Below are 27,508 nucleotides of genomic sequence, written 5' to 3' on the forward strand. Positions count from 1 at the left end.
TTCTTTTTTTGCTTTACCACAAGCCCAGCAAAAATAAAAGAATCCTAATATCCAAGTCCTATGGAAAAGCCAATTTCATCCATGTAACAGGTATGAAGAATTTCAAAACATAGCAATGAGACTCTGGAGAAAAATTTACTCTAACAGGGGTATCCAAACTGTGGACCACGAGGCTCAGGATAGGTGTGAATGCAGCCCAACACAAAATCATAAATTTACCTAAAACATTACAAGATCTTTTTGTGATTATGTGTTGCAATGTATTTAATGTGTGGCCCAAGACAACTCTTCCTGCCTGTGTGGCTCAGAGACACCACAATGTTGCACACCCCTGCTAGAATCATCACACTAGGGATTTATCATTGAGCCATGGGATTTCAGGGAGCTCAGGATGACTATGTAGGAGGTGAGCAGCGTGGAAAATATAAGCAAGCACATGGCCCCACTATTGGCTGCCACTATCATTCTGAGCCAATAGGTATCTCTGCAGGCAAGTTTCAGCAGTGGGAAGAGATCACAAATGAAGTGGTCAATGACATTGGGACCACAAAAGGGCAAGTTTACTATGAGAAGAATCTGTACAGTGGCATGCAGTACTCCTCCCAATCCAGGCCACCATCACCAGGAGGAGGCAGAGCCCCTGCCTCATAATGATCACATAGTGAAGGGACTTGCAGATGGCCACATAGCAGTCATAGGCCATGACAATGAGGAGGATGATCTCTGAGCCTCCCAAGAAGTACTCCACAAACAGCTGAGTCAGGCAGCTGGCCAAAGAGATGGTTCTCCTGTGGTACAAGAAATTGATGAGCATTTTGGGGGTGGTGACAGAGGTATAGAACGCATCTATGAAAGACAAGCAAGTGAGAAAGAAGTACATGAGAGAAGTGAGAAAGAAGAAGGGAGCTGAATGTGTGGGGCTGAGGGAAATGGTAATGGCAATGAGCAGATTGGCCAGAACAGTAAATAGGAAAATGAACAAAGCACAGTGAAGAATATTTTCTGCAATTGTGGATTCTGTGTGAGTCCCAAGAGAATAAACTCAGTCACATTGTTGGGATGTGTGAGGTGATCCATGTAAGAAGTAACACTTTGGGGGGGCCTAAATTACCTGTAAAGAGATAAAGAATGATACCTGTTAATCATGCAGGTTTGTTGTCTGAATTTCCCAGTACAGAAATAGGATAGTCACTGTAACTGTGGAGCATGTCCTTGGCACCCCTCACCCAACTAATGGTTTCAACTCTTTCTCACTTTCTCCATAATGTTTCCCATCTTCTCAGACATCTAGTACCTGTCACCAAAAAAAATATCTATAGGGCAACATTTGATGTGTAACTTACTGGAAAAATATTGGGCTACATACGGGAAATCCAGGTTCTCTTTCTGGTTCCAACTCCACGGGACTTTGCAAAGTCAGTTCAGTGCCCCATGCTTCCCAGCCTTCCCCTGTATCTGTACAAATTGAAAATCTCAGATGCATTTTGTAAGCTGTAAATTGCTACACACAAGAGTTATTACTTCTTCTAGAATTTACATTTGAACCCATGGCTCTAACTGTGAGGAGGAAGACATGGTAAATAAGCATCTATTATAAGCAGGCACATGGAAGTGGTTGGAAGATACACCCTCCTTGGTGTCTTCCATCGCACAAATGCTGTTCATGGATATTTCCTCGCTGGCCCTAGCATAGTGCCTGGAATGATATCTGCAGAGTCTGCCACCTACTGGGTAATGAATAAATGGTTGGGAAATTGCCACCTTCTCTCATCTGCCTGTGTAAGAACAGGCCTGCTCCCCCAGCCCATAAAACTAGGAATTCAAGTGTTTTCATCCCCTACTATGTTTATCATTGCTCTCTACTTTATCAGAAACATAAATAAGCTTTTGAAAGAAAGATGCGTTCTAGTTTAATAGGTCATTGTTTAGAAACTTAAAATAGTGTATTTTGCTTGTTTAAAACTGTTCTAACACAATTTTAACAGTCACATTCAGTAAATTTACAGCTTCCATAGACTTGGATAAAAAACAACCCTTAGGTGGGTAGGTGCTCAATACATGAGGACCTATCAAGCAAAAGAAGCCCTTATTTTCATAGTTTTAAAAACATAGAGACTTAATGTAGAGAATACAAGTTGTCTGCTAGATAAGACAGATAAAGTATCGTACGTATAAATACAATCACGTATATTGAGTACTTACTTTAAGTACCTAATACACATTCACTCATTCAACAAATATTTACTGGACAATTACCATGCATATATTAACATATGTTTGCCCACATACAGTCATAAAAAGTGTCCTAGTTAAATACCCTTTGTAACCCCTTTCCAACATTCTATTACCAAACAACAGCACCTCATCCATCCATGGTATGAAGGATTCTCCCCACTCCTGCAGGTTTCTGCCATAGGCACTCTTCTGCCTTCTTCTCCCACCCTCCAAGCACATCCTTCTTCCATCATGCCTGGTTGTAGGGAGATGTGCCATCACTAATAGAATGAGGAAATATGGGGACATGACTTTTCCAAAAGAAAGAGGGAGGAGAAGATAAATACATTCTGAAAAAATATTTACTTTCCTTTTAAAAGTGCATGGATAAGAGCTATACTTTTAATTGCCCAGAACGAAAATATTATACATATGTGAAAACAAAATGCAGCAGCTTCATTGACTTCCCTTATTTATTCTGAGGTGAACTCCCCCAACATAGCAGAGAAAAGAATAGTGCCCCTACTGAAAATGAGATATGATAAAAATGGTTCAGAAATAGCTATGAAAAAATAAAAGAGCTATGAAAAAATAAAAGTTACCTTGTCATTTTTCTTTAACTCTGCAGTATTCTTTGTAGGAGTAAACTCTAACGATAAATTTTTAAAAGACAAAAATCATTACGTAAAAATATGTTCAACAGAATTATTAAGAGCTGTGGAAAATCACAAACAACATGGAATGTCCTACACTAAGTCATGAATAGGTAAAATATTGTACAGCTCTTTGAATAATGAGCACGTTTTAACAGAGGTGATTTTTAAAATTGTGTAATATCATAGGAAAATTCTTAGCTTGTAAGATTCAATGGAGAAAATTTTAAATATATAGTGTTATTATAGTTTAAAAATTATCAGTAAAAAGAACACAAAATAATTTTACTTCTACATTTAACATATTGAATTGGTTATATCTTTCCTGATGCTTGACATACTGAAAAAAGATTTAAACCTAATATTGGTAGGGGCAGGGGTGATTATGTGATTTCTAAGATGCATTGAAACCTGGGATTCTATGATTATGTGATTTAGTTTTTGGGGGGTTGGGAATCTCACCTATGAACTTGTCTGACATAGCTCCATGATGAGGGACTCAGGCAGCTGTTAGTTCACCAAGAAAGGAGAAAAGATGCAAGTTTAAAAATGACAACTAGCTCAGCCACTGTGTCTTGGATGACCCATAGATGGTACCTCTGGATGAGGCCCTTCTCCCAGGCCTTACAAGAGTGCTACTGCATATCCTTTGTAGACAAATTCCATGACCTTCCTTAGCTGTGGCTAATTAGACCTCAGGGGTATTCCACCATCATTAGCAGATCTTGCCAACAAGCCAATTATGTCATATAACTTAACTGAACTTTGAGAACTTTCATAGCATTCATCTTTAATGTTTAATTCCCTCCTGAAGTCCACATGAAAATAAAACTTCATGGCAAAAGGGAAAAGAGTTGGCCATTTATGAAATTGGATGTTTGGTAACAAATGAACCTAATATGGATTTTGTATATTTGGTGTTGTGTAAGTTAAACAGTTACATGGGTAACTAACCATATGACTTTTAAATTTTTCATTATCATAGTTCAGTTTTCTAATCACTCCACCACTCATGGTGATCACAATTTTTAAACATTGTTAATGTATTATGAAGGCAGATTCAACTGAATTTTCAGGTGGACTTGAATTGCTCCAACGTGCCTGGACCACATCACCTGAAGACAGAGTTATCTTCACTGAGACAATTTCCAGTCTAGAAGCCAACATTTGTTTGAGTGCCTATCAAGTGCCAGACACACTTTAATCTTTATATCAACATTGAGTCAAATACTATTATCCTTATTCAACAGATGAAATAACTAAGAGTAAAGAAGCTGTTTGATGTAAGTCAGTAGGCTGTGACCCTTGCCTTACATTGGCTTAAACAGCAAAGGCAATTCCCTCAAATGAGTTGAACCTCTGAAACCTTGACTATTTGCTGTAAAATGAAGATAAGTTTGCTCCCAAAAATGGCTGTGAGAGTGAAGCCACTACTAGCTCAGTAAATGGCACAAAGTAGATACAAAACAGGTGTTAAGTGCAGATTATCATCACTGACTGTGAAATGGATGACATTTGACCATGACTGTTAAAATTGTGTTATTTCTATGAGGCTGTACCTATGCCACCCAAATCAATGAATTCTTTAAAAGAATGAGAATATGTTTTCATTTTAACCATGAAGCACAAATTTGTTTTTTACTTACCAAAGTGACTATTTGCAAGTTATTTAATACTCACACACACAATACATTCCACACAAGTCAGTATGACTAGTTTCGGCATTAGGCAACTAGAGACAGTGTTTGTTGCACAGGCGTCTGACAGTTTTAACATAAATGTTAAATACAATATTGTGAGATAAAGAAATAGATTTACTTACAAATGTTGTCATTCACTGATATTTTTCCCTTTGAGTGCATTATTTCCACTTTATTGCTCACCACATCCCTCTCCCACACACAAAAAAACATCTCTACTTATCCATTGCTCACCAAATCCTTCTCATGTTGCTAGATTTTTCCCTAGAATTATCCTTTAATCCTTAATAGTATATATCTGAGAAGCAGATAATATTTCTTCTTTGTGGGTCCCAGAAAATACTGCTTCAGTCCCTTCTGAGGAAGGCTGGTGAGAATAACCTGAGTAGCCTCTAAACAAGGCAAAGCTATCAAAAGGGCCAGGGAATGTAAAGATTGTCGTCTGTGCCCAAGAAGGATGCAGGTAATAGGACAGACACTAGAGTGGCTGTACTACAAAACTCTAAGCAGCTGCCTCTTCCATCCCCTAGGCTGAAAAATAAGGATATCTTAACAGGCTGTATCACCAGAGGTTAAATAAGGCAATGCAGTTTTTCTAAAAATCCAAAGTTTTCTCTCTTGCCAACATCAGTGCTTTGGTCTCTGCTTGCCCTTGCAATGATTATCTCATAAACATTTTGGAGAATTAATAGAGAAGTTATGATAAGATATAGTTGCAGTATTATCACAACCAGGTAAAATCCAATTGTTCCTTTTGTGAAAAGCACTTCCTTATTTCTCAGAATGCTTTATTTATTCATTCGCCCATTGATTCACTTCCTTTACTGTCAGAATCTTCACTGGTTCCCATGCTAATTCAATAACCATTTATGAAGGCCTTGATTGGTGTGGAATGGCTTCTCTATAAGGCAGGATGCAGAAACACGGGCCTGCTCTCAAAGACCCCCTTGCCTACTATATGTACAGCCAACATTCTAAAAAAAATAGAAAAAAATTTAACAGTGTCAGAGAGATGCACTCAAAGCATGGAGAGAGGCCACAATGTTATGTGTTTTAGAAAAATATAGGCACAGTTGTGTAAAATTACCCATAAAAAAATACAAAAAGTAAATAGAGCAAAACAGTATAACTTTATAGATTTATTGTAATGCTGAAACAATATATGTTTCTCTTTTTACTTTTCTGTACTTTTTATTTTTTATGATTTTCATACATTATTCTAACTTTTAAAAAGATATTAGTATTTACAGCAATTTTAATACCATTCTGAACGTTCCAATACCATTTTTATCTCAGTTTTCATTTTTGTGCTCTCAGAAAAATGACAATCTCTGAAAAGATTAAAGAGTAAAGAAATTAAGCCTATTTTCTTGTTAAAAGATATGACTAATTTGATAAATTATAAAGCTCTGTGTAGAGGTTCATCATTATTAGTACAAGTAATAATCAAAAATTAATGTTGACTACTTCATGTAAGCTAGGGCACTGTGCAAAGCGTTTTATGTAAATTATATCATTCAATATTTTCTAAAATTATATAGGGTTGAAATTTACATTTGTTTGAAAATTCCCTCTTATTTTATGGATAGAAAGCTTGAAGAATGGATAGGTTGGACCTTGTATTGAGGACAGTTAGAGTTAATGAGGAGCAAGGACATCGAGTTAGTGAGGAACAGAAGTGTAGATACAATCAAGTCTGTCTAGCCCCAAGTCTTGATCTTAGCCTTGGCCCCACATTGCCTCCCATGTAAAACCTTACCACAGTAGCCAAGATACTTCTTTAACATCCACCTTTCTTTATTTTTGGCCCTTAAATTTTCTAGTTTATTAATTTTTTTAATTTTTTAGAATTTTATTTATATTTATTTTTTTCATTTTTTTAAATTTATTTAATTATTGTTCAAGTACAGTTTTCTCTTTTATTACCATCCCAGCCCACCCCACCCCCAGTGCTCCCCACCTTCCTCCCATTTCCACTCCTGTTAGTTTCTCTCCATGTGGCCTTTATATTTGTTCCTGGGAATCCTTCCCCTTTTCCCCTGAAATTCCTTCCCATCCCCTAGTTCACTGTTGGTGGGATTACAAACTAGAACAACAACTATGGAAAACTATGGAATTTTCTCAGAAAACTAAAAATGAATATGCCTTTTGACCCAGCAATTCCACTGTTAGGAGTATATCCTAAGAACCCTAAAACACCAATCCAAAATAATCTATGCACCCCAATGTTCATAGAAGCACAATTTACAATAGCCAAGAACTGGAAGCAACCTAGGTGCCCATTAGTAAACGAATGGATCCAAAACCTATGGTACATTTACATAATGGAATTCTATGCAGCAGAAAGAAGGAGCTCCTACCCTTTGCAACAGCATGGATGGAACTGGAAAGCATTATGATGAGTGAAATAGGCCAGGTGTTGAAAGACAAATACCATATGATCTCACCTTTAACAGGAAGCTAAACAACAAAACAAACAAGCAAGCAAGATGAAAACAAAGACACTGAAATAGAGAACAAGGGGACAGCCACCAGAGTGGAGAGGGGATGGAATTTCAGGGGAAAAAAGGGGAAGGATTTACAGGAACTTGTAGTATAAAGGATCCATGGAAAACAATTAAGGGGGATGGAAATGGGAGGGAGGTGGGGAGCACTGGGGGGATGGGCTGGGGTGGGAGTAAAAAACAGAAAACTGTACTTGAACAGTAATTAAATAAAATGTTTTAAAAAACAAAAATAATTCCATGGTTTGGTGGGATCAGAGGTAGAAGGTGGGACTGGCTGCAATTGGGGGGTGGTAGTTAGCAGGGGAGATAATAGCCACAAGTGTACTTGAACAACAATAAAAAGAAGAAAGTTAAAAGAGCTTTACAAAGTGGAAAATGAGCATATTAGCCTACATTCAAAGAGAATACAATTTAAATACTCCAGGTATATTAAGTGGTTTGATTCTCAGCAAATACATTTGTCCTTAGTTACTAATCAAAGAGAGAAAGACACAGGGCTTTTCAGAACATGACATATGTCAAAAGGTAATTTCTTATATAGTACAAATGGCTTCATCATTAAAAACTTCCATTAGTGACTAAAACATCATAAAAAATGTCCAGGGGATTAAAGAATATAAAATAAGAATATTTTCATAATTATTAACTATTGTCAAAGAGCCTTCTACTTTTAAATTATTTATTAGAAATACTTTTATTATAGAAAGAATATATTTATATAAAATCTCCATCAAAGTTTACATAGATTACAGAGTGAAAAAAGTACTCTTCAAAAACTCAGAATTTTCCAGCCCCACACTCCAAATGTAACTGTTCATTCCTTGCATATTGTTCCAGGTCTTTCAGGATCATATATATCCCTTTTGATGTAAAAAAAAACTAAATTATTTTTTCATCATTTCTAAAATTACAGCAATACGGCATAGCTTTCTAATACAATTTTAAGCTGTAGCAGTATCCAATTTATTTGTTTAGAATTATGATAGCTATTTTTTAATTACTGATTTGGGACAGTATTTTTTTTTAATTTTATTTAGTTATTTTTCAAGTACAGTTTTTTGTCTATTTTTTTCCCATCCCAGCCTCCCCCGCCCCTTGCTCCCCACGTCCCTCCCATTTCCACCCCCCTTAGTTCTCGTCCCTGTGTCCTTTCTATTTGTTCCTCCAAGTCCCTCCCCCATTTTCCCCTTAACTTCCCTTCCTTCTCCCCTCTGGTCACTATCCCTTGTTCTCTATTTCAGAGTCTTTGTTTTTTGTTTGTTTTTTTTTTCTGCATGTTTGTTTGTTTTGTTGTTTAGCTTCCAGTTAAAGGTGAGATCATATGATATTTGTCTTTCAACCCCTGGCTTATTTCACTCAGCATAATGCTTTCCAGTTCCATCCATGTCGTTGCAAAGGGTAGTAGCTCCTTCTTTCTCTCTGCAGCATAGAATTCCATTGTGTATATGTACCACAATTTTTGGATCCATTCATTTACTGATGGGCACCTAGGTTGCTTCCAACTCTTGGCTATTGTAAATTGTGCTGCTATGAACATTGTGGTGCATAGGTTCTTTGATATTGATGTTTTAGGATTCTTAGGATATAAACCCAGCAGTGGAATTGCTGGGTCAAAAGGCAGGTTGATTTTTATTTTTTTGAGAAAAATCCATACTGTTTTCCATAATGGTTGTACCAGTCTGCACTCCCACCAACAGTGAACTAATGACCCCTTTTCCCCACAACCCCTCCAACATTTGTTGTTTGTTGCTTTGTTTATGATAGCCATCCTGACTGGTGTAAAGTGGTATCTCATTGTGGTTTTAATTTGCATCTCTCTGATAGCTAACGATATTGAGCATCTCTTCATGTGTCTCTGAATGTTCTGTATGTCCTCCTTGGAGAAGTGTTTGTTCAAGTCCTTTTCCCATTTTCTAATTGGGTTGTATGTCTTCTTAGAGTGGAGTCGTGTAAGTTCCTTGTATATTTTAGAGATTAAACCTTTGTCTGATGTATCGTTGGCAAATATGTTTTCCCATACAGTTGGTTGTCTTGCTAATTTAATACTGTTTTCTTTAGCCATGCAGAATCTTTTTATTTTGATGAGATCCCATTTGTTTATTCTTTCCTTTACATTCCTTACTCTAGGGGACATATCAGTAAAGAAGTTGCTGCGTGAAATATCTGAGATTTTCTTGCCAATGTTCTCCTCTAGGACTTTAATGGTGTTATGACTTACATTTAAGTCTTTTATCTACCTTGAATTTATTTTGGTGTATGGTGTAAGTCTGTGCTCAAGTTTCATTTTTTTGCATGTAGCTGTCCAGTTCTCCCAACAGCATTTGTTGAAGAGGCTATCTTTACTCCATTTTATGTTACTGCCCCCTTTGTCGAATATTAATTGACTGTAGAGAGTTGGGTTTATTTCTGGGCTCTCTGTTCTGTTCCATTGGTCTATGTGCCTGTTTTTATGCCAGTACTAGGCTGTTTTGATTATAGTGGCCTTGTAATACAGTTTGATATCAGGTATTGTGATCCCCCCTACTTTGTTCTTCTTTCTCAAAATAGCAGCTGCTATTCTGGCTCATTTATGGTTCCATATAAATTTTTGAAGTGTTTGTTCTATGTCTGTGAAATATGCCATTGGTACTTTAATAGGTATTGCATTGAATCTGTATATTGCTTTGGGTAGTATGGACATTTTGATGATGTTAATTCTTCCAATCCATGAACAAGGTATATGTTTCCATTTGTTTGTGTCTTCCTTGATTTCGTTCTTCAGGGCTGTGTAGTTTTCTGCATACAGGTTTTTTACCTCCTTAGTTAGGTTTATTCCCAGATATTTTATTTTTTCTTTTTGCTATATCAAATGGGATTTTTCTCTTTATTTCTGCTTCTGCCGATTCACTGTTGGTATACAAAAATGCCTTTGATTTCTGGATATTGACTTTGTAACCAGCTGTTTTGGCAAACTCATTAATTAGTTTGAGCAGTTTTGGTGTGGAGTCTCTAGGATTTTCCATGTACACTATCATGTCATCTGCAAACAGTGACAGTTTTGCTTCCTCCTTTCCTATTTGGATGCCTTTTATTTCCTTTTCTTGCCTGATCGCTGTGGCTAAAACTTCCAATACTATATTGAATAGAAGTGGTGAAAGTGGACAACCTTGTCTTGTTCCTGATCTTAGTGGAAAAGCTTTTAGTTTTTTCCCATTGAGTATGATATTGACTGTAGGTCTCTCATATATGGCCTTTATTATTTTGAGAAATGCTCCCTGTATTCCCACTTTGCTGAGTGTTTTTATCATAAATGGGTGTTGTACCTTATCAAAAGCTTTTGCCCCATCTATTGATATGATCATGTGATTTTTGTCTTTGCTTTTGTTTATGTGATGTATTACATTTACTGATTTGCGAATATTGAACCATCCTTGCATCCCTGGGATGAATCCTACTTGATCATGGTGTATGATCTTTTTGATATATTGTTGGATGCGATTTGCCAATATTTTGTTGAGGATTTTAGCATCTATGTTCATCAGCGATATTGGCCAGAAGTTTTCTTTCTTTGTTGTGTCTCTATCTGGTTTTGGAATTAAGATGATGCTGGCCTCATAAAAAGAATTTGGGAGTTTTCCATCCTTCTGGATTTTTTGAAATAGTCTGTGGAGAATAGGGGTTAGCTCTTCCTTAAATGCTTTATAGAATCCTCCTGTGAAACCATCTGGTCCAGGCTTTTGTGTGATGGGAGTTTTTTGATTACTGCTTCAATTTCTTTTGCTGTTATTGGTGTATTTAGATTTTCTGCTTCTTTTTCACTGAGTTTTGGAACATTGTATTTTTCTAGAAATGTGTCCATTTCCTCTAGGTTTTCAAATTTCTTGGCATACAGTTCTTCATAGTAATTTCTTACAATCCCTTCTATTTCTGTCGTATCAGTTGTAATCTCTCCTTTTTCATTTCTGATTGTGTTTATTTGTGTCCTCTCTCTTCTTTTCTTGATGAGCCTACTTAAAGGCTTGTCTATTTTGTTTATCTTCTCAAAGAACCAACTCCTGGATTCATTGATCCTTAAAATTGTGCTTTTAGTTTCTATGTCATTTAATTCTGCTCTAATCTTGGTTATTTCCTTCCTTCTGCTTGCTCTGGGCTGTCTTTGTTGTTGTTCCTCGAGTTCTTGCAGGCGTAGGGTTAGGTTGTTTGTTTGAAATGTTTCTATTTTCTTTAGGTAGGCCTGTATTGCTATGAACTTCCCTCTCATGACTGCCTTCACTGTGTCCCATAAGTTTTGGGTTGTTGTGAGATCATTTTCATTTGTTTCCAAAAACTTTTTGATTTCTTCCCTAATTTCATTCTTGACCCATTCGTTATTTAATAACATACCATTCAGTCTCCATGTTTTTGGGTGCTTTGGGTTTTTTTCTTTGGGGATGGTTTCTAATTTCAGTCCCTTGTGGTCAGAGAAGATGCTTGGTATGATTTCAAATTTCTTGAATTTTTTGAGGCTCGTTTTGTGTCCTATCATGTGGTCTATCTTTGAAAATGTTCCATGTGCATTTGAAAAGAATGTGTATTTAGCTTCTTTGGGATGAAGGGCTCTATATATATCAGTTAAGTCCATTTCATCTAGGGTGTTGTTTAATGCCACAATATCTTTGTTGATAATTTGTTTGGAAGATCTGTCCATTTTTGATAGTGGGGTGTTCAAATCCCCTACTATGATTGTGTTGCTGTCAATATCTTTCTTAAAGTCCTCTAAGATTTTCTTGATATATTTGGGTGCCCCTATGTTTGGTGCATATATGTTTACAATGTTAATGTCTTCTTGGTGGATTCTTCCCTTGAGTATAATGAAATGACCTTCTGGGTCTCTCTTTATAGCCTTTTTTTTGAAGTCTATTTTGTCTGATATGAGAATTGCTACCCCAGCTTTTTTTCCTTGTCCGTTTGCTTGGAAAACTCGTTTCCAGCCTTTCACTTTTAGTCTGTGATGGTCTTTTGTCCTGAGGTGAGTCTCTTGTAGGCAGCATATGTGTGGGTCATGCTTTCTTATCCATTGAGTTATTCTGTGTCTTTTGATTGGAGCATTTAATCCATTTACGTTTAAGGTTATTATTGATAGGTACTTATTCATTACCATTTTTGTACCTGTGTTCCTCTCTGTCTCCCTCTTATCCTTCCTTCCCTTAAAGCAGTCCTTTTAGTATTTCTTGTAGAGCTGGTTTGGTGGAGGCATATTCTTTTAGACTTCTTTTGTCTTGGAAGCTCTTTATTTGGCCTTCTATCTTGATTGAGAGCCTTGCTGGGTTAAGTAGCCTTGGTTGTAGGCCTCTGGTTCTCATCACTTGGAATATTTCTTGCCATTCTCTTCTTGCTTGAAGTGTTTCCATTGAGAAGTCAGTAGCTAACCTTATTGGGGCTCCCTTGTATGTTATTTCTTTTTTCTCCCTTGCTGCCTTTAAGATTCTCTCTTTGTCTTGGAATTTTGCCATTTTGATGATGATGTGTCTTGAAGTGGGCCTCCTTGGGTTCCTCTTGGTTGGGACCCTCTGTGATTCCTGGATTTGTGAGACTTTTTCTCTTATCAAATTAGGAAAATTTTCTCTCATTACTCGTTCAAATACGTTTTCTGTCCCTTGTTCTTCTTCTTCTCCTTCTGGTATTCCTATTATTCGGCTATTATTACGTTTCATATTGTCTTGCATTTCTCTTAATCCCTCTTCATTCTTTCTGAGCCTCTTTTCATTTTCTTGCTCTTTCTGTGAGATGCTTTCTACCTGGTCCTCCAACTCACTAATCCTATCCTCTGCTTCATCTATCCTACTTTGGAAACTTTCTACTGTGTACTTCAATTCGGAAATTGTATTCTTCATTTCCTCTTGTCTCTTGCTGATAATTTCCATTTCCTTTTTGATGTTGCTGTAGTTTGCAGAGAGATCATTATAGTTCCCCTGTAGTTTCTGGTAGTTCACTGTGAGCTCTTTGAACTTCGTAAAAACCAGTGCTTTGAATTCAGTGTCTGATAGTTGATCAGCATCTATTTCATCTAACATTCTTTCTGAAGTTTCTGCTTTTTCTTTCATTTGGGGATTGTTTCTTTGTCTTCCCATTGTTTGAGACTCTTCTTGTTAGTCTCTGCTTCCAAAATTGATCTGTTCTGAAACACTGGTTTTATGGTGTAAACTTCTGTGGTATGATCCTTGTGAAGTTCAGTGGTGCAGACTCCTTGAAGTTTCTTGATGTTCTTAGTCTCCACCTGCACTCACGCTGGTCCTCGCGCTGGTCCCTGCGTTGGTCCCCTACCACTGCTGAATGTCCCGGCTCTAGTAGCCACCTCCTCAAGCACCCAGACCGGTTACTATGGCAGTGGCACAGAGGCTGGGAATGTCCTGGCTCCCATATCTGGCTCTCTCTGCCGCCCAGGGCCGTCACAGGGTCTTGGAGTGTCCCGGTTTCCGTACCTGACTCCCCGGCGTCTAGTTCTGTCTCTATGGCAGTGGCACAGAGGCTTAGAAAGTCCCAACTCCCGTACCTGATTCCCCAGTGTCCAGCCCCGTCGCTATGGCAGCAGAACAGGGGCTGAGACAGTCCCAGTTCCCGTAGAGGGATCCTCTGCCACCCAGGGCTCTCTCAGGGGTTTGGAGTGTCCAGGCTTCCGTACCTGACTCTCCAGCAGTCCAGTCCCGTCGCTATTGCAGGGTCACAGGATTTGAGAGCTTCCGGGCTCCCTTAGCTGGCTCCTCTGCTGCATCACAGGGGTCTGCAGAGTCCCGGCTTTCATACCCGACTCCATGGCATCCAGTCCTGTGGCTATGGCAGCGGCACAGGATCTGAGAACTTCCTGGCTCCCGTACCTGGCTCCTCTGCTGCATCACAGGGGTTTGGAGAGTCCAGGCTTCCGTACCTGACTCCCCGGCGTCCAGTCCTGTTGCTATGGCAGTGCGCGAACGTCCCGGCTCCCGTAGCTGGCTCCTCAGGGTCCAGGCCTGTCTCTATGGCGGCGTCACAGGGCCTTTGGTGTCCCAGCTCCTGCAACTGACCCTTCCGTTGCCCAGGACGGTAGCTATGGCATCGGCACAAGGGTGTCCCCGCTCTGGTTCCTGACTCCTCTGTCTCCCAGGACCTTCACGGGGGCTTGAAGTGTCCAGCTTCCGTACCTGACTCCCCGGCTCCCAGGCCTGTTGCTCTGGCGGCAGCACAGGGGCCTCGTGAGACCCAGCTCCAGTAGCTAACTCTGCCGCCGTCTGGTGTTTCAGTGTCGGTCACAATCTCTGGTCTTTTAATTTCATAAATGCTGGGTAACCGATGGTTTATTGTGCTGTTTCTCTATAGATCTGCCAGGATTTTCACCCATGAGTACAGGAGCTAGTATCAGCTCCATCTTACTCCGTCGCCATCTTCCCAGCATTCCTGGGACAGTATTTTTGTATATATTTTACTTCTTACATTTCATGTATTTGAATTATGTACATCTTTTGTCAGTTTGTTTTCTCATATCTTTGCTTTGAACTCTAGCTTTTTTCATTTTATACAGTCAAATCCATCAACTTTTCCTCTTTATAGTTTAATCTGTTGCTTCAGTTTGTGAGTTATCTTTAATCTCTCTCATAATATTTCTAAGCCTTTAATATTAATATTAATAGTACTTTCAAATCACTCTGGCTGGTGTGGCTCAGCGGATGGACTGCTGGCCTGTGAACCAAAGGGTTGCTGGTTCAGTTCCCAGCAAGGGCATATGCCTGGGTTGTGGGTAAGTTCCCAAGTAGAGGGCATGCAAGAGGCAAGCACACATTAATGCTTTTCTTCCTGTCTTTCTCCCTCCCTTCTCCTCTCTGTAAAAAGAGAAGAAAATAATCTTTTTTAAAAAATAGCACCTTCAAGTCAGTCATCATGTATGTATTAAGAACCTCTATATATCTATAGTCAAGATAGCAGAACAAATACTTTCCTTATTCATGTACTTTTATTGTTGATCAAAAAAATAAATCAAAGATCTCCTCAACCTCTTTACAATCAAATTGGTAAAATAACATGCCTTTAGATAACATAATTAACTACAGAAAAATTGCACCCAACTGAATGCAATACTACCAAATGAATATCAGTTCAAAAAATAGAACTATTCCTGGAGAATGAATTGATTGGTCCATGAAAGTTCAAAGACAAGAAAGAAGTGAGGTTATGGATTTGTGTGTTAAAATCTCCAGCAAATTGCTCTGAAACTAAATATTGAATAAGCTTATACTGAGACGGCCTAAGTAAAATATTTTTCCCTTTTTAAAAATTAGGTATATTTCTTTTTTTAATTTTAATTGCTCTTCAAGTACAGTTTTCTGCCTTTTACACCCATGCCAGCCTAAGTAAAATATTTAAATATTAGTAAATAAAACTTCCCACGTACCTCTAATGCAGTGACTCCTTTGATTAAAACATTGTTTGCTAGACTTCCAGACAAGATGGAGTCATAAGTGGAAACACTGTGCCTCCTTGCACAAGCAAGTTTAAAGACAACAAAGTTTTAGTAACAAAACACAACCAAAACACATAAAATTAAACTGTACAGGGGTCCGACAACAATGAACCATTCAGCCAGACTGGTAAGAGGGGCAGAGTAAGCAGTTGGCGAAGCAGGGTGGGGCAGGGCAGGAAAAAGCAGACAGACTGACTCGGGAGTGCAGGGCAGCCGCTGGCAGATCACAGGCACAGGATGGCAACAGGCAGACCCAGTGAGGGCACAAGGTGGCTAGCTGACCTAGGTCACACATTTTCCTGTGCAGATAAACCAGGCAAAGGAGCAAGCAGTGAGATAGACCACACAACCCAAGGCCTCTGCACCAGGAAATAAAGCCTAAAAGCACCAACTGGAAAAACTTTCAGGGGGTGAGATGCCAGGAGAAGCTCTCAGGATCACAGAGAATTTGTTGGAGAGACCCACAGGGTCCTGGAGGGTGCACAGGCCTTGTGGGCACCAGGGTGGGGCCCAGGGACCTGGAAGCTGGCACCAGGGTGGGGCCCGGTTTACTTGAGGGAAGCAGCAGAGAAGACAGAAATTCAAGAGAGAGCATGAAACAAATGGCCTTGCCCCTCTCTGACCATGACCCCACATACAGCATCACAACCCAGCTACTGTGTTGCCCTGCCATGGTAAAGACCTAAGGATCTGCCCCTCATGCATAAGAGATGAAAACAGACCAAAACATTATGGCTCAAGAAAAACAGCTCAAGGACTTCCGCCAAGATGGAGGCGTAGGTGGGAATACTTTTCATCCTTGCACTAGCAAATCTAAAACCAATAAAGTTTTAACAATAATAAACACAATGAAACCACACAGAAAATCGAATACAGAGTCTGGAAACAACGAACCACTGAGCTAAACCGGCGAGAGGGGCGAAAAAGATCCGGGCAGTGCACAGGCAGCCAAGGGCGTGGATCCCAGGTGCAGGCTACCTACTGGCAGAACCCAGGGAAGAGGTGCTGCTGGCTGTCAGCAGTTGGTGGCGCATTTGCATGCATATAAACCAGTGAAGAGGCGAGCTTTGAGACAGATGTCCCAGGCCTTAGCCATGGCGCAGGGCGGCAGACTTGCACATTTGTGCTCGGATTAGCAGGCAGGGGTAAGGGGTGAGGCGGACTGGGCTAGCAGAGAGGACTGCCATTGCTCCCTCTCTGACCCGGCCCCACATACAGACTCACAAACCTGCAACCTGGGTGGCCCCGCACCGGTAAACACCAAGGCACCTCTCCCCCTATGTAACAGGTATGAACAGAACAAAACAAGGCTCAAGAACAACTCAGAGCCTCAGAGCCGATAAATCTAAGCAATGAAGAAATAGCCAAACTTTCAGATGCACATTTCAAAACACTGGTTATCAGGATGCTCACAGAACTGGTTGGTTATAGTCAAAAATTAGAGGAACTTATGAAGGCTAAACTAATTGAAAGGAAGAAAAATGCACAGGAAACCAATAGTGATGGAAAGGAAACTGGGACTCAAATCAAAAAAGTGGACCAGAAGGAAGGAAAAAATGACCAAACAGGAAAAAATGAAAAAAACAAAATTCAAAGATATGAGGAGAGGCTTAGGAACCTCCAGGACATCTTTAAATGTTCCAACATCCAAATTATAGGGGTACCAGAAGGGGAAGAGCAAGAGCAACAAGTGGAACACCTATTTGAACAAATACTAGAGGAGAACTTCCCCAATCTGGCAAAGGAAATAGACTTCCAGGAAACTCAGAAAGCTCAGAAATCCAAAGAAGCTGGACCAAAGAAGGAACACAGCAAGACACATCATCATTACATTAACCAAGAAGAAAATGGAGGAGAGAACTCTAGAAGCAGCAAGAGATAAGGGGACAGTCCCCTACAAATGAGTTCATCAGACTGTCAGCTAATTTCTCAAAAGAGACCTTACAGGCAAGGAGGGGCTGGAAAGAAGTATCCCAAGTCATGAAATCCAAAGACCTACACCCAAGATTGCTCTATCCAGCAAAGCTTTCATTTAGAATGGAAGGGCAGATAAAGTGCTTCTCAGATAAGATCAAATTTGAGGAGTTTATCATCACCAAGCTCTTATTATATAAAATGTTAAAGGGGCTTATCTAAGAACAAGAAGATAAAAACTATGAACACTGAAAAAACAGCAAACTCACAGTTATTAACAACAACCTAAAACAAAAGTAAACTAAGTGGACAGCTAGATCAGAAGCAGAACCACAGAAATAGAGATCACATGGAAGGTTAGCAACAGGGGAGTGGGAGGAGGAGAAGGAGGGAGAAGGTACAGAGAATAAGTAGCATAGATGGTAGGTAGAAAATAGACACGGGGAAGAGCAAGAATAGTATCAAAAATATAGAATATAAAGAACTTGTGACACATGGTCATAACTAAAGGGGGAATGTTGGGGAAGGGGTGTGCAGGGTGGAGAGGAATGAAGGGGAGGAAATGGGACAACTGTAGTCGCATTATCAATAAAATATATTTTTTAAAAAACATTATTTGGTTGCAGTTCATTTAAAACAGTATTAGTTGAGTGTGGTAAACGAGAGATGTTGTAATAATTACAAGCTCTGGTTGGAAGTTTCAATCATCTCTGATGACTATAAAAGTAATAATTAATTGACTACTACCTAATTTTAATATATAGTTTTTAATAGAAGGTGAACACCCAGTGGAGGGAGCTTTAGACCATGAGGAAGGAAGACTTAGGGGAGAACAGTGAGCATAGTTTCAGAAGGGAGAAACATGCAGTGGTTCAGGTAAACATAGAGATGATCTCTCTAGAAACTGCTGTTATTAATCAAAAAGTTGTAAGAGATAAAATTATGCACAAATGTTGGGCAACTGTGAAAGCCAGGTCATATAATTCTACTTTGTTATATTTTCAATAAGCAAAGAGAAGTTTTGGGGACATAAGACATTAACTTAGCTCCTGACAAGATGTATGCATTATATCAGACCAACACATTCAGGGGTTTATCATTGAACTCATTCATGTTTCCTAACACTCCTGGACATTCCTAACTCCCTGATCTGGGGAACATCACAGTAGTGGAGGATGTAATTTTCCCTTCTTTAATTCTTACTTCTATCCCTTGAAATTTTAAAGCAATTCAAATATATTTGATGATGCAAGTCTCCCCTTTTCTCCCAGATAGACAAATGCCTCTATCACCTATTTACTTATATTACTGTGTGTTGTTTTAACTGAATAACATAATCTTAGGTTACATATTATTCTTTTTGTATAATCTTATTCTTCAAACAATTTTCACTATTGTTATTTCACTTGACCCGCACATTCCTTTATGAGATAAGTGTGCCCATTTTCCTGGTTCTTTCAATGTGGAAACTTTGACCTAAGATACAGAAAATTTTTCTGCTAAGATACAGCAAAATTATATATTATTTCTCTTTCACTGGTTGGCTTATTTCACTTAGTATAATGTCCTCCAGTTCCATCCATGCTATCACAAAGGGTAAGATTCTTTCTTTCTTTCTGTCCATCATGTAAATGCATCAGAGTTTTTTGATCCATTCACTTATTGGGAAACCTAACCAACAAAACAAACAAGTAAGCATTATATGATTAGAGACATTGATTAAGAACAAACTGACACTAACCACAGGGGAGGTGGAAGAGAATAATGGTGGGGGGAAAGAGGATGGTTTGTCAAGAACATGTAGAAAGGACACATGGACAAAACCAAAGAGGGGTAGGATTAAGGGTATGGAATGAAGATGACTGAGATGAGTGGGATTGGTGGGAGAAAAATGGAGACAACCATACTTAGACAACAATGAAAAATAAATGAATAATAGGGAGGGAAGGAAGGAAGGAAGGAAGGAAGGAAGGAAGGAAGAAAAAAAAGGTTTTCTAAGTACAGTTATATTAAAATTAGAATGAGGTACAACTAGACAGCCTCTCTCTCTAGCATTCACCATCCATGTCACATAAAAGTGAAAACCATTTCAAGTGTATTTCATATACATTTTGTAGGATCATGTAGATACTAGAAAAGAGAAATCCTGAGTCCTCCAAAAGAGACAAGAATTGTTACCTTAATTTTCCAGTCTAATTCAAGAATCAGGTTCTGTATACTACCTGATGAAGCAAATATCAAACCAGAAAATAGATACCTAAAGAAATAAGAGTTTAAGAGAAGCAAGAGTAGAGAATGAGTGAAGTGAGTACAGGAGAGATGAGAGAGTGAGAGTGAGCAGAACCAAGGAAAGAAGAGTCAGATGGTAGCATACAGATAGACAGAAAGGGGAGGGAGCAAAAGAAAATTTTAGGGAGGATAGGTTCATGCAAAATTTCATCACCAAACTCAATTTCTGTCTTCATGACCTACTGCAATATCACTTCCCCAAAAAGAGTAAAAGGGTACAGTTATGAGTCATGAGCAATGGTGCCCAAGGGTCTTGAAAACCCAGGTGAAGAGAAAAAAAACCGCCCTATCTTATTCTCATCCTAAATCTCTTCAAGTGGAGGGTCCTACAAGAGAGAAACTTCTGCCAATCTGGTCTCAATGCAATCTATGATTTATTGGCCCCTCAGGAGCTAGAGATGTTCTTGAGAGTGCTGATACCAAGGAAGACTTAGGGAACCTTGACCACTCTAACTCTTTGTTGCAGAAACTATGTTTAGCAGCTGCATCATGTCTTACAACACACAATAAATGTAGACTTTATCAAATCAATCTCAGCTTTATTTAAAAACTAACATTATTCTACTCCACATACTCCTCATGGCATTTTGCACTTCCTTATTTCTGATGGTGTAAATCAGAGGATTGAGCAAAGGTACTAGGATGGTGTAAAATATTGTCACCATTTTGTCAAAAGAGAAAGTGGATGGAGGTCGGGCATATGTGACTATGCAGGGGACAAAGAACAAAACCACAACAGCAATGTGAGATCCACAAGTGGAGAGAGCTTTCCACTGCCCTTCAACACTGTGAGTTCTCAGAGACCACAAGATGATGCCATAAGAAACAAGCAACAAAGAGAAGATTATAATGCAAATAAACCCACTGTTGGCCACCACAAAAAGGCCAAAGACATGAGTGTCAGTGCAGGCCAGCTCTAGTAATGGGTACAAGTCACATATGAAATGATTGATGACATTAGGGCCACAGAAGGACAGCTGTAAAGCAAAGACAATTTGTATTGTGGAATGCAAGAAGCCCCCTGTCCAGGCCACTCCCATCAGAATTCCACAGAGCCTCCAGTTCATGATAGAAGAGTAATGCAATGGCTTGCAGATGGCCACATAGCGGTCATAGGCCATGACTGTGAGGACAATCATCTCTGCTGCAGCAAAGAAGTGTCCAGCAAAGAGTTGGGTCATGCAGCCCTTAAAGGAGATGGTCTTCCTCTCATGCAGAGAGTCCACAATCATCTTCGGGGTGATGACGGTGGAGAAGCAGGCATCCAGGAGGGACAAGAAAGCCAAGAAGAAGTACATGGGGGAGCCCAGGAGTGCTGAGCTGCTGCTGATGGTCACCACAATTAGCAAGTTGCCCCCAAGAGTTGCCATGTAGCTCAACAAAAATATAACAAATACTATTTTCTGAACATTTGGATCCTGTGAAAGCCCCAAGAGGATGAACTCACTTACAAAGCTTTGGTTTTGCATGATTTCCAAGGAACAGCTAAATGCCACTAGAGTAAGAATATAATATCTGCAATTATGAGAAAAAGAAAAATTCACCTGAGACCAGTTTGTGACACCATTGTGTCACAGTCATCGACAACTTCGTGCATCCATGTGAAAAGCTGATTACACGCTTCTGTTGTAAATGAGAACAAAAAATTAGAAAATTTTGGAAGGCTGTAGTGGGAGGTCAGGCAGAATTCAGGGGGAGATAAATTATCCAATACTTTAAAGTGGCCAGAGCTTATATGTAGGAGAAGTACTCATACACAGTAGGAGAGAGACATAGTTTTTATCTCCACTACCAAAGCACATCACTTTCCCTGGAGTGAATTGTTGAGGAATATTCTGAAGGCATATCCACACTGAGCCAGAGAACTTGTAATTTAGTGGTCATTGCTGCCATCAGTATGGGATGGAAATTGGGTGACTCAAATGCCGTCAAAGACCATGAGATGACCTTATCTACAAAGACAAAAAGAAATAACCCCTAGATTAAGAGTCATTTGAAACTCATCGCTACTCATCCAAATTTTTTAACTCTGAACTAAATTGGGCCTTTAAGATCAATGCAGAAAGCAGACTGACAGCTATCAGAAGGGAGGTGGGTTAGGGAATGACTGAAAAGGTGAAAGGATTAAGAAAAACAACTCATGGACACAGACAATAGTTTGGTGATTACCAGAGGGAAGGAGAGGTGGGCACAAGGGTCTGTAGAAGAGGATAAAGGGTGAATAAATGGTGATACAAGGAGGCTTCACTATAGATGGTGAATACACAATACAATACACAGGTCATGTATTATAGAATTGTTCACTCGATGTCTATATAATTTTATTAATCATTGTCATTTCACCAATAACAGCAGAAATTGAAGCAGTAATCAAAAAACTCCCATCACTCAAAAAATTCTTAACAAAAAAAACAACAAAAAAGATGAATTAATTCATTCCCTATAAAGAAGAAAGCTCTATGGAAAAGCGACTAGCTCTGCACTAACATAAGTATGCACATGCTGAGTTGGGTCCTTTCTTCATTCATCATTTAAAATAAGAATGAGTGTTTATGAAAAACAATAATACCTACCTACTTAAGGGTATTGTCAGCATGACCAAGTGAACTAATGTAAAGAAAGCAGACATTGAAGATATAGTCCTAGGAAACAGTCCATGTTATATCTTTTTATTCCTATTTTCTTGGAAGACAATCCATGCTGAAAGACAAAATGTAAAGTTACATGTTGGGTCTGGAATTTAAACACAGACTCCCAGCTACAACACTTAAGGATTCCTAATGGATCAAGAGACAAAGGAGCAGAGCTGGCCCTTCTACTGATTTCATGCACCAGTGGAAATCAAAGTCTTCTGAGTCCTTTGCTCATGCTTGAAGGAGGCCCCTTGATAACACAGAGCAAGTGATGTAGATTCAGAAAGTCATAGTCCAATTACTACACATACAAATTGGCAACATCCACATAGGTAAGGAATAGAAGCAATATGTTAAGTATAGCTAGAGTCTTGAGACTTTTTTGCATGTTTAATGATTATTTATACTATGGGGCCCAATCTGATATTGTACAACATGTCATTTATATGACTTTATAGCAAACTAAGTATGTTCATGTATAAGCTAGGTGCTCATCCCACAGAATTATGGAGAGTGTCAACTGGCAACATGTAAAACTTGCTTATGATAAGTGCTCTCACCAATTTTAGTCACTATTATCCTACTTAGCAAGACAGCCACATTACCCATGAGTTATCCAGATAAGTTCTCCAATTATTGACTATTTTCCATAGCTAGACATCAGTTTTCGAGAATAGTTGTTTCCTCACTTGTACATATAACAGAAATTTATGTCTCAAAAGTGTTTGTGCATATACATACAATCCATTTTTCAATTGGTAAATAAAATAGTAATGAGGCTTCCTGTGAGAATTAAAAATAACCAGATCTTTGTGAAAACCATTAAGAACTAACAGAAAAATTTACAATAATGGTGTGATTGTTTATGGTAATATTTGTCTTTATGCTTACTTTAAAATAACCATTTCAATACTCTGGTTTCTCTTCAGATCGTGTAAATCTTTCCTCTTTTAAAATAACCATTTCCATTACATTTCAAAGGTACTGGACATTCTTAAACAAAGCTGCACTGTGAACATCGTATTCAGCTACAAATTTTCCCCCAGGAAACATGAGTATAAAGCAAATGCTAGAAGGTCATTGGATCAGTCAATGACCATTTGTTCAAAAGTAACTGATACCAATTGTGTGATCCAACAGTTATCAGCTTGTCAGCAATGAACATAGTGGGCATATATTCTTTCAAATTAGTGTTTTGGGTTTATTCACATAAACTCCCAGAAGTAGAATCACTGAGTCATAAAGCAATTCCATTACTAATTTCTTGAGGTATCACCATAGTGTTTTCCAAAGTGGTTGCACCAATCTGCATTCCCACCAACAGTGCACCAAGGTTCCTTTTTCTCCACATCCTCACCCTCACTAAAGGTATATTTATATAATGGAATACTGCTGGGATATAAAAAATAAGGAAAGCTTACCCTCTGCAACAGTATGGATGGACCTGAAGAGCATTATTCTGAGTGAAGTAAGCCACTCAGAGAAAGACAAGTACAATATGATCCCACTCATATGTGGAATGTAATGAACAAAATGAATTAACAAACAAAATACAGACAGATTCATAGATAGAGAGAGAAGGCTGACAGCTGTTGAGGGTGAGGGCTGGTAGGTGGGACAAGTGAGGAGGCTGAGCAAACAAGAAAAAGAAAAGACAGAACACTCATGGCCACAGACAACAATGTGGTGATTGCCATGAAGTGGGTAGGTTTCGGGGGTGGTGGTGAAGGAAGGTATGGGGGAGTAAATGACGACAGACAGAAACTAGACTTGGGGTGCTGAAAAACAATACAATGTACACATGGTGTGTTGTTGAATTGTGCACCTGAAAATTGTATTATTTTGTTAACCAGTGTCACCCCAATCAATTCAATAAAAAGAGGGAAAATCATATTAATTCTTAAATTGCAATCAAACTACTTGATTTCATGTAATGCTTTCAGAAATGTTTTAACAAACATTTTCAGGATTGTAAACATGTTTCTATTCCTTTTTATAGAACCCAAACCTAAAAAATTTTCTAAAGCTGAAATGAGGTAATGTAATTTCTGCGACTAAAGATGATGCATGTCTTTTATAACAATACGAATTTAGAAATATATAAAATGTTCAATAAAGGAAGATATTTATGCAAATCAGATTACTAAAAATTAAGATGCTTTGAATACTAAATAATAGGAGGGCATAGATGGTGAGGCATGATCACAATATGTTAAGTGAAAAAATAAAAACTTGTAATAATTCTGCTTTTTTGCACAGACATTCTAATATAATTTTAAAATCTGGAAGAGAACATATGATAGACTGACTTTCAGTATATAGAGTTAACATTAAGGAACAAGTTTAAGCCCGCACCGGTGTAGCTCTGCGGGTTGAGCGTCATTCTGCAAACCAAAAAGAATCAACTTTAAAACCCACAACACCATATTATCTTCTGTCTGAACAGTTAAAAACAAAAGAGGTGGGTTTTAACTATAATTTTATTATCTCCAGTATACTTAATTTGCATTAGCGAAACTAACATGCTAGCATACATACAACCATACACTAATAATCATAAACAAGCATAAATCTTCCATGAATAGCCATATCATTAGCCCAGCCCTTCCCACTCTCTATACTCACTTTGAAATCAATTTGAAGTTCATGCACTTCTATAGGAAGCAGCTGATTCTGTTCATATTTTTCCTAGAAGATTTCAAGGTCTTTCATGTATTCAGAGCCATGTATTTAATACACTGGAGCTGCACCAGATTGTGAAGGGCCCCTCCCAGCTATTGACTGTGGGCTTTAGGCCACAAAGTAGGGCTGTAGCCTTGGGAATTTGGCCTCCCAATTCCCCAGTGACCACTGTTTCTTTCTCATTTATTTTCACAGCAAATTGATGCTAGCTAGCATCAGTTGTTCCAAAAATAATAGAAATTCCTGTTTCAACTTTGAAGTACATATAATATTCAAAACTATATATAATATTAGTAATAAGGTTGTCATAAGTAGTACCTTATAATCATATTTCAAGCAGTAATTTTAGAGTAATTTATATGTACCTATATGGGCATACCATTTACATCTGCATGTATTTTTCTAGTAAATATAATTATTAAAATTAAAAGAATAAATTAAAAACCCATTCAAACTACTGTCCTAGTTAAGTTTATTAAATCCAGCATATTTTTTACTTTAGCAATAAAATATTTATTCTCTATCTAGCCAATTATGTTCCTTTTTAACTATATAGAAAATGTTCTCTTCAGATTTCAGAGTCCCTTCTCTCCTCTCCATAATACTCTGCTGATGTCCCTAAATGTCTCAACATGTACACCCTTATTATTTCTGAAATTTATTTATTTATTTAAATTTTTATTTAGTTATTTTTCATGTACAGTTTTCTGTTTATTTCTCCCATCCCAGCCCACCCCTCCCTTAGGCACCCCACCTCCTTTCCATTTCCACCCCCCTTAGTTATTGTCCCTGTGTCCTTTACACTTGTTCCTCTAAATCCCTCCCATTTTTTCCCTTAAATTCCCTCCCCTCTTCCCTCTGGTCACTGTCCCCTTGTTCTCTATTTCAGTGTATTTGTTTTTATTTTGCTTGCTTGTTTGTTTTGTTGTTTAGCTTCCTGTTAAAGGTGAGATCATATGGTATTTGTCTTTCAACTCCTGGCTTATTTCACTCAGCATAATGCTTTCCAGTTCCATCCATGTTGTTGCAAAAGGTAGTAGTTCCTTCTTTCTCTCTGCTGCATAGAATTCCATTGTGTATATGTACCACAATTATCTGATCCATTCATTTATTGATGGGCACCTAGGTTGCTTCCAACTCTTGGCTATTGTAAATTGTGCTGCTATGAACATTGTAGTGCATAGGTTCTTTGATATTGATGTTTTAGGATTCTTGGGGTATAATCCTAGCAGTGGAATTGCTGGATCAAAAGGCAGGTCAATTTTTATTTTTCTGAGAAAATTCCATACTGTTTTCCATAATGGTTGTACCAGTCTGCAATCCCACCAACAGTGAACTAGGGTCCCCTTTTCCCCACGACCTCTCCAACATTTGTTGTTGGTTTCTTTATTTATGATAGCCATCCTGACCGGTGTAAAGTGATATCTAATTGTGGTTTGGGAACAGAATGGAGAGCCGACATAAACCTAACTCTCTACAGTCAATTAATATTCAACAAAGGGGGCAGTTACATAAAATGGAGTAAAGTTAGCCTCTTCAACAAATGGTGTTGGGAGAACTGGACAGCTACGTGCAAAAAAATGAAACCTGAGCACCGACTTACACCATATGCCAAAATAAATTCAAGGTAGATAAAAGACTTAAATATAAGCCTTGAAACCATTAAAGTTCTAGAGGAGAACATTAGCAGAAAAATCTCAGATATTTCACCCTGCAACATTTTTACTGATATGTCCCCTAGAGCAAGGAATATAAAGGAAAGAATAAACAAATGGGATCTCATCAAAATAAAAAGCTTCTGCATGGCTAAAGAAAACAGTATTAAATTAAAAAGACAACCAACTGTATGGGAAAACATATTTGCCAATGATACCTCAGACAAAGGTTTAATCTCCAAAATATACAAAAACTCACATGACTCCACTCTAAGAAGACAATTAACCCAATTAAAAAATGGGAAAAGGACTTGAACAGACACTTCTCCAAGGAGGACATACAGAATATCCAGAGACACATGAAGAGATGCTCAATATCGCTAGCTATCAGACAGATGCAAATTAAAACCACTATTTCTGGAATTTAAAAGAAATAACCTTTCTCTATGTCCACCTATATTCTTCCTGACAGATGCCTGAACCTTCTTTTTTCTATTGCCCTAGCGATTTAGTTCATTTTAAGAAAGAGGCAAAGCCACAACTACTAGCACTAAAGCATTTTCAGTTCATCCATGTAACTGTTCCTGAACAGTTCTGGTGCAGAAATATCAGGCTACTTATGACATCAAAAGCACTTGGGGAAAATTAAGTGAACCTACTTAAAATACGCACATTTCTGAGTTCAAAGATAGAAACCTGCCACTTACCTGTGAGAACACTCTAACTTGGTGTCAAGTATTTTTATCCCTTTGTAAAAGGAGCCCTCCATGAAATACAAAAGGTAAAATCTCTTTCAGCATTCCCTAGGAAAT

The 27,508-nt window shown here is 38.4% G+C and overlaps 1 protein-coding gene and 1 pseudogene across 1 annotated transcript; both read right to left on the reverse strand.

Moving 5' to 3' along the window:
* Positions 1-348: 348 nt before the first annotated feature.
* Positions 349-1,077, reverse strand: LOC119065225 (olfactory receptor 4C5-like; annotated as a pseudogene).
* Positions 1,078-20,265: 19,188 nt separating this feature from the next.
* Positions 20,266-21,288, reverse strand: LOC119054175 (olfactory receptor 4C15-like). The gene has a single exon (XM_037130803.2). The coding sequence runs from the start codon at positions 21,193-21,195 to the stop codon at positions 20,266-20,268; it is 930 nt and encodes a 309-aa protein (XP_036986698.2). The 5' UTR covers positions 21,196-21,288.
* Between the last annotated feature and the right edge of the window lie 6,220 nt (positions 21,289-27,508).

The sequence above is a fragment of the Artibeus jamaicensis genome, unplaced genomic scaffold (genome assembly GCF_021234435.1).
Source record: "Artibeus jamaicensis isolate MK-2021 breed Jamaican fruit bat unplaced genomic scaffold, CSHL_Jam_final scaffold_614, whole genome shotgun sequence".
NCBI lineage: Eukaryota > Metazoa > Chordata > Mammalia > Chiroptera > Phyllostomidae > Artibeus > Artibeus jamaicensis.

Bases quoted from the DNA above. Each gene is read 5' to 3' on its own strand.
- LOC119054175 (XM_037130803.2), bottom strand. From the start codon at position 21,195: ATGCAAAACCAAAGCTTTGTAAGTGAGTTCATCCTCTTGGGGCTTTCA.